Source organism: Leptinotarsa decemlineata, unplaced genomic scaffold (assembly GCF_025532065.1).
Source record: "Leptinotarsa decemlineata unplaced genomic scaffold, Ldec_3_MD MMD2_tig00026328_RagTag_RagTag, whole genome shotgun sequence".
Lineage (NCBI taxonomy): Eukaryota > Metazoa > Arthropoda > Insecta > Coleoptera > Chrysomelidae > Leptinotarsa > Leptinotarsa decemlineata.
This window is the reverse complement of record NW_027412688.1, coordinates 68,360-85,695: the sequence shown is the minus strand read 5'-3', so window position 1 is coordinate 85,695 and position 17,336 is coordinate 68,360. Positions and strand designations below refer to the sequence as shown.

The 17,336-nt window shown below is 31.8% G+C and overlaps 2 protein-coding genes and 1 long non-coding RNA gene across 8 annotated transcripts in view; 2 read left to right on the top strand and 1 right to left on the bottom strand.

Moving 5' to 3' along the window:
• The window catches only part of LOC141485578 (uncharacterized), a 9,044-nt gene extending 3,856 nt beyond the window's left edge, over positions 1–5,188 (bottom strand). Inside the window, exons 1-2 of the long non-coding RNA XR_012467294.1 lie at positions 5,054–5,188; positions 1,670–1,883 (exon numbers count right to left, since the gene is read on the bottom strand). This is a non-coding gene — a long non-coding RNA (uncharacterized lncRNA). The remainder of the gene's footprint in view (positions 1–1,669; positions 1,884–5,053) is intronic.
• Positions 1,351–7,162, top strand: LOC141485577 (WD repeat and FYVE domain-containing protein 3-like). 6 transcript variants are annotated; one of them, XR_012467292.1, is made up of 4 exons: positions 5,710–5,724; positions 5,810–5,893; positions 5,976–6,229; positions 6,317–6,571. XR_012467292.1 is itself a non-coding variant. In XM_074182481.1 (3 exons), the coding sequence occupies exons 1-3, from the start codon at positions 5,876–5,878 to the stop codon at positions 7,145–7,147; spliced, it is 315 nt and encodes a 104-aa protein (XP_074038582.1). In that variant the 5' UTR covers positions 5,627–5,875; the 3' UTR covers positions 7,148–7,162. The 6 variants fall into 6 exon arrangements, 3 of the variants coding, with proteins under 3 accessions (XP_074038582.1, XP_074038583.1, XP_074038581.1); XR_012467293.1 differs by lacking the exons at positions 5,710–5,724; positions 5,810–5,893 and adding an exon at positions 1,351–1,518 and having other exon boundaries at positions 6,317–6,666; XM_074182481.1 differs by lacking the exon at positions 6,317–6,571 and adding an exon at positions 7,118–7,162 and having other exon boundaries at positions 5,627–5,893; positions 5,963–6,229.
• Positions 7,163–7,354: 192 nt separating this feature from the next.
• LOC141485576 (uncharacterized) lies at positions 7,355–11,228 on the top strand. The gene is made up of 5 exons (XM_074182479.1): positions 7,355–7,529; positions 7,987–8,205; positions 10,024–10,172; positions 10,546–10,657; positions 11,144–11,228. The coding sequence occupies exons 1-3, from the start codon at positions 7,355–7,357 to the stop codon at positions 10,155–10,157; spliced, it is 528 nt and encodes a 175-aa protein (XP_074038580.1). The 3' UTR covers positions 10,158–10,172; positions 10,546–10,657; positions 11,144–11,228.
• Positions 11,229–17,336: the final 6,108 nt, after the last annotated feature.

The window sequence follows — 17,336 nt, the reverse complement described above, 5'->3', positions numbered from 1 at the left end:
TTTTCATATCTTTCCAATCTAGTAAATGTAGTCACTGAATATATTGCTGATTTATCCAGTTTCAAATCATAGTATATATGGATGATGAGTGAATATTCTTTAAACAACATTGATATTGATTTGATTGGTGATGGCGAAACATCCAGAGAAAATTCTATAATATGACTGCCCTTAAACGTGACGTAAGATACGGATATTGTAATTACTAATTTCATTTTTCTGTTTTCTTTCATGATAATAACAACCATTATTATTATAATTATTATATTCGAAATGAATCTGGAAATGTGGACTTACTAATTCTCAAATGATTAATTCACTTATTAAGATGATTTATAAGTTGGTAAATATTAGGAATCCAATATTGGGAAAGTGAGCGAGAAGTTGGCAAAACAGACAATGAGAATGCACCACGGAAATACAACACCGCAACCACGCCAACGCCGATCTTCCTTCTTCTGTTCTTCACAGCAGTTACCTTTTTATGGTTGACATGTGTATTAAATTTTTAGGTTATTTGTTAGTTGTTAGTAAGTGGATGTGTGAAACTTGAAAAACGAAGGTAAGAATTTATTACTTATAAAGTAGATATTCGCTTCCGACAATCTCATGTACAAATTGAGTTCCACACCATGACAATTTATGCATGCATTCTTGGTGTTATATTATTCATATATATATGTAGGAACATTTGACACAGGGATTAAAACTTCTGAGATCATTCTAAGGTTATAGTTTAAAAAACATCAGTATTGATTTCATTTTGATTCAACATAGATAATGTTATATCATTCTGGGGTAGATATTGAACGCATCATTTGAATGAATATATATCGCTTGAAAGTGTAATTCCATTATTGGCTCAATACCCAACAAATGTTAATAACAAATATTCGTGTAAATTTTCGTTATGTGGACACCCGCGATTTTGAAAAAATTTTTGACTGTACTTAACGTATTTTGATGCGTAGATTACGAATTCGAAAGAAAAAAGCGGCGCTCTCCCTTATTTTAAAAAGTTACGGCCCTTCAAAGTTCAGAAAAGGGCAACTTTTCAGCCTTCTTTTTCACTAAATAAAACTGTTTAAAAACACAAGCATTTATTCACTAGGTCACCTTTACACTTATTCCTCTTCTTCTTTAACACTTTTCACTTCAATAATCAACATTTTTCTTATGAAAAACTTTACTTCAGGAATATGGACTGCATCAGTCGTACCAACCATATCATTAACCTTAAAAACGTAAAATACAGTGATATGTAACCAAAAAGCAGCTCCGTACATTTTTTAATATTTTATAAGAAAATGTTGATTATTGAAGTGAAAAGTGTTAAGAGAGGAGGCATAAGGTGTAAAGGTGACCTAGTGAATAAATGCTTGTGTTTTTAAATAGTTTATTTAGTGAAAAAGAAGGCTGAAAAGTTGCCCTTTTCTGAACTTTGAAGGGCCATAACTTTTTAAATAAGGGAGAGCGCCGCTTTTTTCTTTCGGATTCGTAATCTACGCATCAAAATACGTAAGTACAGTCAAAAATTTTTTCAAAATCGCCGGTGTGTCCAGATAACGAAAATTTACCAAATATTCTATTCCAATATCGGTGGCAGCATATGAAATGAATATACATATTGGCCTGACGGTTTCGACTTTGGTGCATAAAAAATTCTTACGTTTGTGATTGGTGGTATCTCGACATTGCTGAAAGGTCCAACGATACAAGAAGAGAATTTAACTGAAGATCATTGGTTCTTGAGGTAGTGGTATATTTTGCTCCTCACAATGTCCACTATAATTAAGTCCCACACAGGCAACTTTGTCTGGATTGGTATAGGGGATAAAAGTTCAACTTTGTTGAGAGGTGTTACCGATTTACCTTCTGCTATTCTGAAAAAAAAAGATATAGAGTTGAAAATATTTTTGGTCTTCTGAGAGGAAATACTTCCATGGTATTATAGTCTTGAAACAGACAGGGTCAGATTGTATTTCTTAGTTTGTTACCGCTATACTCTTTACAGTTTAAGACAGATATAAATTTTTTGTCTATATCTATAATCATTATAACACTGAAATGTTCTAAAATATTTTGAACAATAATAGAAATATCAGAAGTTGTAGTTAAAACATACCAAAATATTACTGCTGTAGAATATTTTATTAAGTAAGTTTATCATTTTTTTTCTTTTTAAAAACAACTCGAAAACTATGACTTTCTCACTGGAGAGTCAAATTTTTTCATGAGTGAAGCATTAGTAGACTTATCTGTAGTTACTGAGATATCCATTAATTCGTTTAATGTGAAAAAAATAAAATTTCACAATGAAAAAATATATAGCCGAGAGAAATGGCGAGAGACAATTCAGTTCAATACTATTAAAATATAATTACGAAAGATTTTATACAAAAAAATACGTTCATTATGACTTTGTACTGTCGCTGCCAGTTACGTTGGGTTTTCATCTGCGTCCCAGGGAAAAGTAACAATTTCAACTCTTCTCTTCATAGATTACTGATTACTTTTGAATGAAAAGAGTATAGGTAATATAAAATTTTCAAAGGAACCTACTACCCCCATAATGTGTTTCAAAAAGTGTCCGCCGCTATTTATGATGAAATATTGTGCCTGAACCAAAAACAGAACAGATTTAACTTTCATCATTGAGTTCAAACCTCGGTAGTGAAAAAACTGATTTTCAGATGAGTCTGAAACGAATGAAGTTTTGAAAAAATACCCATTTTCGCAGAAAAATTAAAAATGGGAAAAATTTTCTTCATCTCGGTATTTCAGTGAAAAAATTCTTTATCTCTGATTGTTTTGTGATTATTAGAAAAAATGGTCATTTTGACAAAATAGTTTTTTCAGGAATGGTGGAATCTGAAAAAAGTAACAAAACAATTCGAAAACACGAAAGGTTACAATATCTACAAAGTGATGATTCACTGATAAATTATTCATCAGAAACAATTGCAAAGAGTGTTCCTAAACCTAAATCTCTGTCTTAAACGAGAAATATAAGGATGAAGCGAATTCATGACTATTTTAACCATCTCAATGACAGTGAACTATCTGAAAATAGAACTCGGATACACTGCATTGGTATTTTAATATTCTATGATGATGAGTAGCGATGTTTCGATCAGAAATACATCTTATTCAGTGGTACTACTCTAGTACGAAAGCCTATTGTTTTGAGAAATCTTGAATGAGATCGATAGAAAGGAAAGGAAATTTCAGTTAGAAAAAATATAGTATCCTTTCAAAGATATACCGAATTGACGTTTTTGTTGAAGATTGTAAACACAGCACGGTGCGAAGACTTTCAAATATTATTATTGATATTACCGGCAAGTTCACCTGTACCTACCCGTACCTATTTAAAATATTTATTTTGGTTGGTAAATTTATATATTTCAAAATGAATATCATTACATTGTGGAAAAGTTCAAATTTCTATGAAAATTTCAGTTTGTAATACTTTCACTTGTAAACGAATCAACATAAAAAAATTATATGCACAAATTGCAACAATCGAAAATGTCTGATATAATTTCTGTCGAGTTTCCACCTGCTAATTTTATCATCAATCCTTTAAATGTCAATTTGGCATATCTCTAAAAACATTGAACATATTACAGCTTTATAGGGTCTTGCCTAGGGCTTCAGCCCCAGATCAAGATTAAGAACGGTTCTGCTTTCGTTATGTTATGCAACATTTGTTCTTGTCGTGTGAAAATAGAAACTTCAAAACAACAAATGCAAGATATTCAATATCAATTGTTATCAAACATGCATACCAAATTGAAGAAGTCATGCGATTTTAGTATTCGTATATCATAATTATTATTTTTGATGAACAACAACAAAAAATACATTGCGAAATATTTATCTAAATGATAATGTAATGAGTATTTTGTTAACGATAATTCAGAAAGTTTTCAATTGGAATTGATTGATCATTTCAAATCAAATAGTCAAAAAAACGTTTTCATTTCATTTGACAATATGATCTTTCAATGAAATTAAGATTATGTTCACACTAATAATTTTCAAGACTGATGAAATATTATATCGAATTGTAGCCTGATCCAGTTTTAAAGCATCAACAATAGTTTTTTAAAGTGTACCTACTTCCAATTTTGAACTAATGATACTATTTTCGCTAGAACACGAGTAACGTGAAACTGTCACGGAATTATGTTTTGTTGCCGACTATACTGAAACTTACATGAGAACTCCATTAGAAACACATCTTTTAAGCTAGCAGAACGACTTTGGATTTTTGCAATTATTTTCAAGAAATAATATCAGCATAGTTTCAGGCTAATTTTTTACTGTTCTCAAATTTTTCTCTTCATTTGATGGAAATAACATTTTGTTGAATCAGGCTACGTCATCATTTTATGCTTATTTTGGGCTCCATGTGATCTTCTTTAAATCAATAAGTTGCTTTACTACCTCACTGATCAAATTTTTGCTCCTCGTTTGAGTGTGGAATATTTGAGTCAAAACCTTGGCCAATTAGTCAGAAGTAGAAAAAAAATTAGATTTTGATGACATAATTGTGTTTAAACTAGAAATTTGAATTAAGAGTTGAAAGTCGAAATATTGAGTATGAAGTCGAAAATACAAGTTTAAAGATGAAATTTCGACCCAAATACTCGACAGATTACGAGCTTGAAGTCAAAATATCAATATTGAAATTGAGAATGAAAATCCTGATTTTGTCGCCCAAACCGAAATGTTGAGTTTAAAATCGAAACTGAAAGTTAAAAAATTGATTTTGACTCTAAAGTTGAAGATTAAATTTTAACGATGTTATCGGAATTGTCGCACTCATGATAAAATGATTTCAAGAATTAAATAAAAATTACAACAAACGAAACTGTTGCGTTTGTGATGGATGATAAGATAAATATTGTACGAGAGACAATCAAGTCCTACACGCAACCAAGCACTGAATTGACTGAAATCGGGAAACACATAATGCAGGCAGGTAACCGGTTTAAAGAAAACGAATGTAGGAGAGAAATGTGCCGAATATTTTTCTTTTTATTACCTTAATAACTAACGACTCTTCTTTCTAGTGGGTCTGCAGTTTGAGCTTAATTAACTTTCATTTGAATACCTATCTGTTACGATAATTATGAATTGATGAGCCGAAAGTACGCGAACGTTTTATCGGATTATTAAGTATTTGTAGATAATATGGGTGTGTTATCGTTGTGATGCAAGGCGTCAGTGGTAGTGACCTTGGCATATCCGACTTTAACCTATTCCTCCCTTGAATTTTCATGAATTCCCTGTTGATAATTGTTTTACACATGGAAAAACCAACAGGATGAGGTGATATGAAAGATCGTTGTATTCGCTTAAACGTAAAATGAAAAACAATTTCTCATCGCTTGACCTCGGGTTCACTAGTTGACTAAAATAGAAAGAGAAAGAGTTTAATAACGTTCATCTATGTCAAAAAAAATATTCTTTTCAGAGAATGCCAACATACGTCAATAACATGAAAAGCAGACTGTTTTATTTCTTTTTGAACAACGGTTTCTGTGTTAGGAGCCAAAGCTTCGGCTACTTCATTTCAGATGGCGGGACAACAGTTACATTTAAGATGTATCCACTCTTGAAAGTAGGTCGTGACGGATAATCTGCTCTGTCAAATGTTGAAATGAATATTTTTTTAAATGAAATATTCGAAAATACGTTCGTTCTGAATTGAAGGTCAGGTTGGAAGTTCAGAATGAAAACTTTTTCTAAATTCAACATTCGAAACTACGTTCGTTATTGATATCGGTAACTGTTTTAGGTTACGTTAGGTTAGGTTAGATGTAATATATCTAATAGATGTCAAAAATGCCTTCAACACCGCGAAATGGGGAATAATTCTATGGTAACTACGGAAAATTTCTCATTTTCCATAACTTTTACAAAATGTTGAAAAATATCCATACTGATTCAGATTTTCATTGCAGAAGTGAAGAGATCTGTAGGTCAAATATTACATATAGAACGAACTGTCCTGGCAGTCGAACAAACTAAGGTGTTGATGCCTCCTTTATTCAACAAATATGTGGCCTGGGGCTTCGCAGACCATTCATTAAGGATAGGAAACTACGAAAGTGACAAAGCTGTTTTTGTATCAGAAAGTGTGATACAAAATAACGGGGAGATTTTAGCTTGCGTTTGTCCGTCTCCCAAGTTGATTGTTACAGCAGGTACCAGTTCGGTAAGCAACAGTTTTTTTTGTTTAATCCTGAAATATTTGTGTCGACTACGAAAATATTTAATTTCAACAATAATTTTTGGAAAACAGGTTGTGACAGTGTGGGAATATGAATCAAGGTAGAAGAATCTGAGCATCAAACATAATTTGTATGCCCATACTGATGCCATTACTTGCCTCGCAGCTAGTCCGGCTTACAACGTCATCATATCTGGTTCGAGAGATTGCACGGCGATCATATGGGACTTGTCTCGAGGAGTTTTTGTCAGGCAGCTCAGAGGTCACGCAGGACCAGTGGCGGCAGTCGCAATCAATGATTTAACTGGAGACATAGCAACCTGTGCTGCCACTTGGTTAGTTCTATACATGTGTGTATACCTAAAATTTCTGTTTACTCTGCTGATTTCAATTTTACTTCATTTCATGCAGGGTTATTTTGATGTTGGTCCTTTCAAGAAAATGCGGTTACATAGGATTGATAGCATTGACTAAGTAGCATTTGTATAGGAATCTTCATCATACTTTCATAACTTACCACTCTTGTAGATTTTTAGCACAATAAATTTGCTGGTAACTGCTGTTGATAAATCACAAAACTTGTCACCCTTGTTTATACTATTTAACTAAACCAAAAATAATAATGTCGTGCTGAATTATGATTTCATCTTTTCTATATTTGATTCACTATTCATTCTGTTCCAGGTTCTTTTAGTTTTTTTTTCCAATTTCTTTATTTTCGATTTGTAATATGATGATATCTTTTTTGCTTTTTTCACTTTTCATTTGTGTTCTTTAACAGTATGGATTATTTGTGTGAATATGTATAAAAAAAATCATTGCTGAAATGAATATTGCTCTAATGCTACCTTTTATTTTTATCTTTTTTTTCAGTTTGCATGTCTGGAGTATAAATGGCGATGAATTATCAAATGTAAACACATGCGTAGGAAGAGCTGATAGAATGCAACAAATTTTGTGTGTAGCTTGTACACTTGAATGTAATGATGACTGTTCAACTGATGGAGTGACCGAGTGAGAATTTGTAAAATATATTTTTGTTTCTTTGCTTCAAGAAATAATTATTTAGGCAAATAATGTAGGTCTTGATATACTAAACATTTACTATAGATGTGGTCAATAGATTATGTTCAAGTTCCTGAGGAAGAAAGAATCATTACAACTTCTTGTAAACCTGTGGTAGAGTCTAAATCATCGAAACCTTGTAAGGAAACTGCAACTAAACCTTCTCCCATACACCATCGACTTGTCAAGCAAATCAACGTTTCCAGTACTGGATCTATGAGTGAGTAATTTTATTGTTTCAGTTCATTATAACATTTTTTTTAATTGAGTGAATGGTTAAAAACTGCAGGAATCTAAATTTCTCTTCATTTTGGATCAAAAAGGGGGGTTAACTTGGAAAAAAACGTAACACTAGGACATACTACTTAAACGGCTGTGGTGATATATTAGTGAAGTGTCGCCAAAAAGAGTGACTTTTACCGGTGAAATGAAAATTGACTTCTTTAAAATTTTCAATCACACGTCCAATACTGACACAAAGGATGGTCAAGTTTTAGTTGGAACACCCTTTTATAATCTATTAATGTAGAAGAAAGAATTTCACAAGAAATATCCCCCGCTCGTTTTTAAGTTGATACAAAAATAATCTATGGTGAAATCTGTAAATTGTGATATGCATGTAGAATATTTCCCACGAATTTCCAAATTATAAGTTTCCATTAAATTTCCTATTCTAGGTAGTCTCATGAAATCAGGTTCTGAGAGCAGTTTATCCGAAGAAAATGTTAAAAGTTCTATGGATAGGCAAAAAAGTAACGATAGCAGCACCAAGGAATGGAGAAGTGAACAGCAAGATGAAAAGGAAACTTGCAGTGATACCGAAGAGTGTGCACCTCCTGTAGCTCCTGCGAGGCGGAGAAGATCGAGGGTGCATGGTGGTTTCAGAAAAAGTGAAGGTAGGAGTAGGAAAAACAATTGTCTCGCCGCGGCCGAAGCCAGTTTGAAAACAGACATTTTTAATTTTGCTCATGCAGCTCTCTTTCTCAGAGTAGAGTTCTTGGAAAGGTGTTATGAATAAAATTTTGTATGTCTATGTTTTTGAAAATAAAACTTAGTCTCAAAGTTAAAAAAAATACCTTATGCTGAGAAATGTTCCAGTAAATGTTAAATTTGAAACAAAAATATTCTTAGAATTGTGTTCCGTACAGTTAAATTTACGTGTAACGGCAAATTAGTTACTTGAAAACTTAAGATGTCTGTGGTTCGTGCGTGGAAACGATTCTAAAAATATCTAAAATATATGTGCTAAATGTCAGTGAATTTTTCAAATTTTCCTAATATTAAATCCAATAATAGTTCTTGTAAATAAAATGATGAAGTTCGTTGATAAATAGAAGTTCAGAAGTTGTGATTTTCACACTGGAAGTTCCTTGTGACTGGAAAACTTTTGATTCGATTTGGAGGTTATGAATTGTTCAAGATTTTCAAAATGTATTCTGCTTATGGATTGGGAATTATAAATGATATTGTAATACCTCAAAACTGGTACAGCTTCCCTGGATTGGTTTTCCCCTGATTGGAATTTTGAATTCTTCCAGACACTCTAAAATCTCCAGTAAGTATCCTTTCTCGTTATTATTATTTATACTCTGGCTCCTATTGATGGTTTTATATTGATAAAAACATGCAAAACGGCCGTGTCTCTTTCTTTTCCCTTTTTATTTCTAACAGCTCTTCAAAAAAATTCGCGTCTGGACAATTCAAAAGCTTCTCTCTTCCTCATTATTGATTCACCCCTGGCAACCAGACAAAATTTTCCTGCCTGCTACTCTTCATGACAATAATTTTGAAATTTCTTCTTCATTTTGACACTTTTTACTGTTCACACATATTATATCTATCTACGATTTCTGTTACCCAATTTTCACTAATACTAATAATTTTGTTTTGAATTTTTCTAATTTTGAATCCAAAATTCATCATTTTTCAGAAGTTAACACCTCCTTTTCAATTCATCAATCTGATTGGCTACTCTTTACTTGCATCCAAATCATGTACTGAGTGTTCTTACCATTTTTCAGATAAAATTCCTAATGTCAGTGTTAATTGAATTTTTGTTATTAATTTGTAGTGTAAATCTGTTTTATTGTATGTTATTATGTTGTATTAATGTCTTTACTGTTTTCAGTGTATTTATCCCGATGATTGATGGTTTCTGGTTAGTTGTGCTGTTTGGAAATGATCTGAAATACTCTAATACTGATAAGTCACAACTTTGCCTGATCTGGGCATGAACATTACTCCAATTATACAGATAAGAATTTGAATAAAGGTAAAGTATCTGGCTTTCTAATAAAATTGAACATCTAAGAATAACTTTGATTTTCACAAACTTTCAACAGTGAACTAACAAAATATGTGAACTTTTAACATCAAATTAATAATAATATGAAAAACTTTTAACATCGAACTATCAAAATAAATACAAACTTTTAACTTTTAACTACTAAAATAAATGCAAACTTTTAACATTCAACTAATTAAAATATGAAAATCTTTAACTTTGAAAACAGAATAATCTTATAAAAAACTTATCATAACAATATATATTTATTTATTTATTTATTTATTATTTCATACCTGGCATTGAATACTATCGAAGTAAATGTGAAAATATCGTAGTGTCAATGATATTACATACCATATATGTCAAATTGATAAACTCCTTTTTTTCGAGGTTGACAAAAATTGAATTTTAATTTTTTTTTATTCAGGCGGTAATAGCGCCGAGTGTGCCAGCATTGACGTGGATGATGGATCAGGAATGAGAACTAGCAAATCAGATACAAGCCTCACAGATTCTTTTGTTAAGATTTCTGAAGCCAAAAAAAACCAATTAATCCATTGAACTCTCTTAGACCCGGTAAGGATACTTTATTTCTGCTCATTCGATTTTTGATCACACTTTCATATTTATCTGTCATAAATTGAAAAGATTGTGATGGTACATCAATCGATTCTACTGAAAATATGTTTGAAATTAACCAAAATTCAACAATTATTAATGTAGGCTGACAATATTGAACTATTTTCAGTAGGAAAATTCATCAGTAGGAAAATCTAAACGTAAACAATCCTGCTTTGTATTGATTACTTCATAATCAATAAATTATCTATTTACATATAGGGAAAAAAGAAAAGATGTTCCTGTCCTTACAAGAGTACCTTGAAGTACGAGAGTACCTTGAAGCAAAAATTTGTTAGAAGCAGTGTATTGTTTTATTTAAACATTTCAGGTTTCAAATGGCAGAGACAGTTGGTATTCAAAAGTAAACTCACCATGCACACAGCTTACGACAGAAAATATAATGTCGAACCTGCTTCTGTGACAGCTTTGGCAGTATCAAAGTAAGTAAAACTGTTTTGCTAATTGTATAACATACTCTCAATTTCAGAGACAGATATTTTTTGATGATACAATCACTTGAGAGGTGATGAAAATGTCCCATTGTTTCAAGAGTTTGGCCTTTCATGTTAATATATTTGAGAAATCTGGTACTCGGTAGAATAATTTTATAGCATCAATTAATTTATCTGAATAATGTGCACACTCTTGAGATACCGATACATTTCTATGAAATGTGTTCAACCGATTTTTGACTAAGGTCTTTTTGCTCTTGTCATAAAATTACCAACATCACTTGAATATATCTTCAAAAATGAAATTTGTATCAGTTCCTCTAAAGGTTTTTCTTATAGTAGTTGTGAAAGTGTTATATAAGTTGCACCTGCTGCCACAATTTTAATTGTTATGTTGGTACCATAGCCCCTGAACTTCAGTCTTGTAGGGGGTATGTTTCTGTATATAATTATTCGATTATTATTTATTTTTAGAGATCACTGTTGCGTGTACGTGGGTGATACTCAAGGTAGAGTATTTTCTTGGAGTGTTTGTGACATCCCGGGAAGAGCTGCCGACATTGGTTGAAAGACGAAGGGGCGGATTACTGTGCTGGATGCAGCAATAAATTCACAATATATGAGAGAAAGCACCATTGTAGAATTGCCGACAGGTATTCTGTTCAAAGTGCAGCAAATTTGAATGTGAAATATCTCGTTACGCATACTGAAGCCAGTTAGAGTCTGGGTAAATTTTCGTTATGTGGACACCCGCCGTTTTGAAAAAATTTTTGATTGTACTTACGTAATTTGATGCGTAGATTACGAATCCGAAAGAAAAAAGCGGCGCTCTCCCTTATTTAAAAAGTTACGGCCCTACAAAGTTCAGAAAAGGGCAACTTTTCAGCCTTCTTTTTCACTAAATAACTATTTAAAAACACAAGCATTTATTCACTAGGTCACCTTTACACCTTATTCCTCCTTCTTTAACACTTTTCACTTCAATAATCAACATTTTTCTTATAAAAATGTTAAAAAATGTACGGAGCTGCTTTTTGGTTACATATCACTGTATTTTACGTTTTTAAGATTAATGATATGGTTGGTACGACTGATGCAGTCCATATTCCTGAAGTAATTCAAATGTTTTTTACCTTCATTCTTCGTAAATTGATTTTTGGTGGTGTATTACGAATTTGAAATAGTAGGCGACGGTAAATAACAACCGCTTTTTTCTGAAATGTCACTAGTAACTAACCTAAAAATAGAATAAAGTCACCAGGAGAAGCATGAGTTTTTAAATTAAGTTTTTTATAAGAAAAATGTTGATTATTGAAGTGAAAAGTGTTAAAGAAGGAGGAATAAGGTGTAAAGGTGACCTAGTGAATAAATGCTTGTGTTTTTAAATAGTTTATTTAGTGAAAAAGAAGGCTGAAAAGTTGCCCTTTTCTGAACTTTGAAGGGCCGTAACTTTCTAAATGAGGGAGAGCGCCGCTTTTTTTCTTTCGGATTCGTAATCAACGCATCAAAATACGTAAGTACAGTCAAACATTTTTTCAAAATCGCCGGGTGTCCACATAACGAAAATTTACCAAAAATATTATTGACTCAGAATTTTTACACAAAACTGTAATTTGGAATTTTTATTATTGAAAAATTGTTTTATCAACCGTTAAAGAATGAGGTTTATCAAATATATTTTCAATTGATAGACTTTCATTGATTTGAATAATTATGATATTATGTGTATTACTTGTAATACACGAGTCTGTATAGATACCAATGTAAATTTTTATAGCATGTATCGGTAAACCTATTTATAATTGTTTCGTTTTTTCTCGAATTTGTTGTTGAATACTTTTATGAAATATGTTTTTTATTATTAATGTTTGAAATACTGTTTTAAAACAATAATTTTTATTATATAATACAATTCTTTTTATGTTTTATATCATTAATTTTTATAATCATGTGATTGTCTAGTGTGTACAAGTATTTAAAACTAGTTGATTACTGCGTTGCAAAAAAGTGAAAGCTAGCAAGAGAAAATAAAAAAGATAAGATGCACTGAACATTTTTATATGAAAACTCCTCTTACTGGGTGACTAGCATTAAGTACCGTTTTAGCAATTTTATATCTTTAAAAATATTGATATAAATTATCAGAAGACAAAGGATGGCTGAAAAACGAGAATACTGCTAGAAGTTGTCGAAGTAGAAACCTTTATTTTTCAAAAAACTTGTCACGTTCGTTCAACTATTAAGGAACAGATATTTGACATAGGAATGTAGGCTTTCACGGCTGGCGTCAATGTTTTGATTGGCTTCCGGGTTCTGCCGTGATCTTCTTTGGTTATAATCTCCAAACGTTTCAACTGTAACTGCGGCAGTCATCTTCAGTGGCGTGATAGGTGTGATTGATGACTTGTTTATTTTGTGGTAATTCATGATCACTTTAATGAAATGAATAAAAACACTTTTGTCTAATTACCACTAGGTAATTTTATTTATACGACCAATTTCGGGTTAACCCCATTATCAAGTATAGAACTGAAATGTGAACCCTGCTCTGCAGGACAAACCGGTAGAAATTTTGAAGAAAAGCTCCGTGAACACGTCTATTTGGACAAAAAATCTACAATGTATAAACATCTTCAAGAATCAAAACACAAGATAAGTAAAGATTACCTCAAAATCCTACACATATGTAATGAAGGGAAAAAAATAAATTTGTTGGAAGCCATAGAAATTAACAAATCAATTAAAAATCAGAGCAACGAGCAACTCGATATATGTAGTCTCCACTCTTGAATTTATAAGTTCAACAACCCCTATTATCTTCAGTGTTGAATTTTAAAGATGGCACCCTGGTTCGTTCAACTACCTGTCCTTCCTCTTACCTACCGTGTTAGAATCACACGTAAAAAGGTAAGACCTCGTTAATCCTTAGCTCGCACAAGTTTCGACTTCTGAGGGTTGTCGTTCGTAGGGGTGCGACAGCTGGTTAACGGAAAAACAGATTTTAAACAGATAAACAGAAAAACTCACGATATAACCGAGTTTTTAAAGTTCACATTTCAGTTTTATACTTGATATGGGGGGTTTGAACTCGAAACCGGTTGTATAAATGAAATTAATTAATGGTAATTAGACAAAAGTGTTTTTATTCAATTCATTAAAGTGTTCAGTGGCGCGGTCGAAGTACTCTTTTTGACGTGAGTTTCAGTTGACAACGACAAAGCCACTGAAGATGACTGCCACAGTTGCACTTGAAACGTTTGGAGATCACAGCAAAACTTGAAAGCCATTAAAAAAAAATTGATATTTTGACAAAATATAAAACTTGGAAAAGTAGTCACTTGATTGATGAAGAATTCAAAAATAGATGGCCAATACGTCAAAATCCATATCTGTATTAAAAAATATGGTTTCATTGGGTGATAAATAATATTTTTGAAAAAATTCAAAGTTTTTCTTTGTCATTGAACAAATTTTATGAAAAACAACTTCACTGACATCGGAAAATTTTCAATTCCTGACTTGAAGTCTGTGGAAATGTATTCAGCTGAACTGGCTAGGTGGCGCTTTATTCTCCAAGAATGAATTTGTATGATTGCTTTTCAAGTAATAAGGAGAGTTTTCATTTGTTGCATCATATCATTATTTTCATTGTAAGCTCTTAGACTATAAGCACATGTTACCAAAAATTATTTATTTTTCTTATTTATTGGCTGTTGATTTTAACAAAAAACTCATTAAATCTTTGCAAAGAATGAATATACCTGCCCTCTCTTGAATATTCATGAAATCCTTCTTGTCTCAAAAAAATCCATTCAAATAATGATATTTTTGAGTATGATGTCTGGTGTAATATTTTCTAAAATGGATTACTAAAAATTGTTGTTATCAATATTTCATGTAATACATTAAAAATGTATTTTTAATGATTTCATAATAAATTAGAAAACTGATAAGTTGAGCACCAGATTCTCAAACAAAAGACATGGGGACCTTTGAAAATATAAATGTGTAATATCTATACAAATGAAGTTTAAACTGAGTTAAGATTTGGAATTTCAGAACAACTGGAGTTCCAATATTCGTGATGAGAAATATTAGTCCAACTTGAACTTGACGATGAAAATCATTTTTCTTCTCTACTTTAGCTTGTTCTCTTCAAGTATTAATTTATACAGAGCAATATGTCTTTAGAACAATAACGTTTGTTGCTTGCGAGTGGTTTGAAAATAAAAAGTTAGAATGCTTGTGCAATGATAGAGTTGGTTTAATGCGAGAAAGAGTTTGAATGAATTATTCATATATTTATATAGTCATATATTTTATTAACTATTTATCACAAAAAATAGTATTCTGATTGATAATAAAACTCACTGGATTAAAGTATTCAGCTATAAATATGTCATAAAAGGGTACAACTATAATTCAGATTTATATAAAAATTTAAAACATTTTAATTTTCAGTTCCTATAGAATTTTAATCTGTACGTTTAATTTGGTATCTTCCAAAAGTTAATTTTATCTAAAATACTTCCAAAGTATTTCTTGCATTATTCCCACTCTATTATAAAAGTGACTCCTCTAATGATATTATTTTTATAACCAACCATTGTCCGAATATAGGAATAAAAGTTGTACACAGGCATCTGTAGACAATATACATGTGCATTATTGTGCATTCCAAAGTATATTTCCTTATATTTGATAAATGCATGTGATATCGTAGATTCGTAGCATGTAGGTACTAGTGTAAATATGCCATGTTTTGAATTGAAATGAATAAAAAATTATGACTCCTGTGAACATTTATATTTCTTCCTGAAGGACCGTGTAGGATAGACGGGCACAGTATACTTATAGAAGGCTAATATCTCCTACTTTGGGTCTATTCAAAACACTATATATTTTATAACTGCAAATAGGGGGCAATATATTTTTGAAAAACAGGGGTCATAAATGTAAGAAATATGGTGTGTGTCTTTGACATCTGCTTGCTAGCATTTTTCTACTGAATATTTTGATTGCTATTCAATTTACAATTCATCAGAAGCCTCCAAATATATGATATGTTTTATATTTATTTGTGATAAAGTAGATGATATACTCAAAGTATTGTTTTCAGAAGAGTATTACTATACATTTATGTACATCAATGTAAATTTGTGTATTTATTTAATATTGTTAGTTAAAAAATGCATTTTTACTCTCAACTTGTTCAGGTTTCAATAATGACAGTATTTCCGATATTTTCATTAAATTTTTCTTCATACTTTTGGGCAAATTCTCCATCTCGCCCAGTTACGTCCTTCGTGAACTTTTAACAGTTAATACTGAAGTGGGGTGGGAAAAATAAGTTCGTACACCATGGAGAATAATTCGGGTTAAAAAGGTTTTATTCCCAGTTGATCGGTTGTATGACAGATTGCGTTGAAAATACGACTAAGTTTCTATAAAATAAAATGAAGAATATAAATAATATGCTTAAAGTTTAGCTCGATATATTACATACCTAGACCAGGCAGAAAAGTTCAAATTAATTTCCTTTCCAAATACCGCTAAGGTTCCAGAAAAACTTATTTGCAGTTCCAATAGACGAAATCAACTAGAACGAGTCCACTTGCAGATGGATCCAACGTTCCTAAACTTTTTACCACAATACTTTTTCAAATAAAGAAATGTGTAAGAAAAACGAGTTCTAATTATACCGAGAAAGCTACTGACAGCGCCATCTCCGCGCGAATAGGCCAAGCCAAAGTATGTTGATAATTCTGTCAATACAGATCCCTAATCCCTAGCATTTACACCGGAATGAAATGAAAAATAGGTTAACGTCGGAGGACAAACTAAAAACGAAAACATATTACATTATGAAATCATGAGCGGTAGGGAAGTTACGCTACAATACCACTGTAAAAAATGAAATGGAGTCACGATAGAAAACTAGTACGTTACCAACAAATAGATGCCGCCACAATATATAATTAATTTTTTGAAAAAAAAAGATGTGTAAGGATGACCATCTGAGAAATAAATCCATTTAAAATCGCTACCCATTAATTCCGGTATTTTGGGTTAGGGTTGACTACCTTGAACATCATCATCGAAAAACGACACCAATTATGTACGGTGACGCAATCTATAGTTCGTTTTGTAAAAGTAATCTGAGCAGTTTGGTTCGAGGGTGATCACCCAAAAGAACATCAAAAATAAGCTTTTTATAAAGACTGACGGAGTTGGAAGTGGAAAATATGATTATTTTTGATGAAATATGGATGAATATATGGTAGCAGCATTTAGTAATATAAGATGATGTTTCTTAATTTCTGATCTTTCCGCCATCTATTGCTCGATAGCGGCTCTCTTTAATGACGTTGACGACGACATGTACAGATTTATTGTTGAAGGTATTTTCTGTCGATTTGAAAACTGTGAGTAAATTGTATTCAATAAACAAAAAAATGATATTTGTTTTTGTAATTTCTCGATTTCTTTGGTGGCGCCGTTTCTTTTTCAGAAGATTCACTAGTTAAGAGTGAAAGACTAAAGTAATATTCATAGTGGCGCCATCTAGTAGTGACGAGACTAAAGTATTGGGTTGACTTCCTTTTACATCTCGCGGATACTAGCTCATGGAATTTAACTAATATATGAGAAATCAACCATCGTAGGC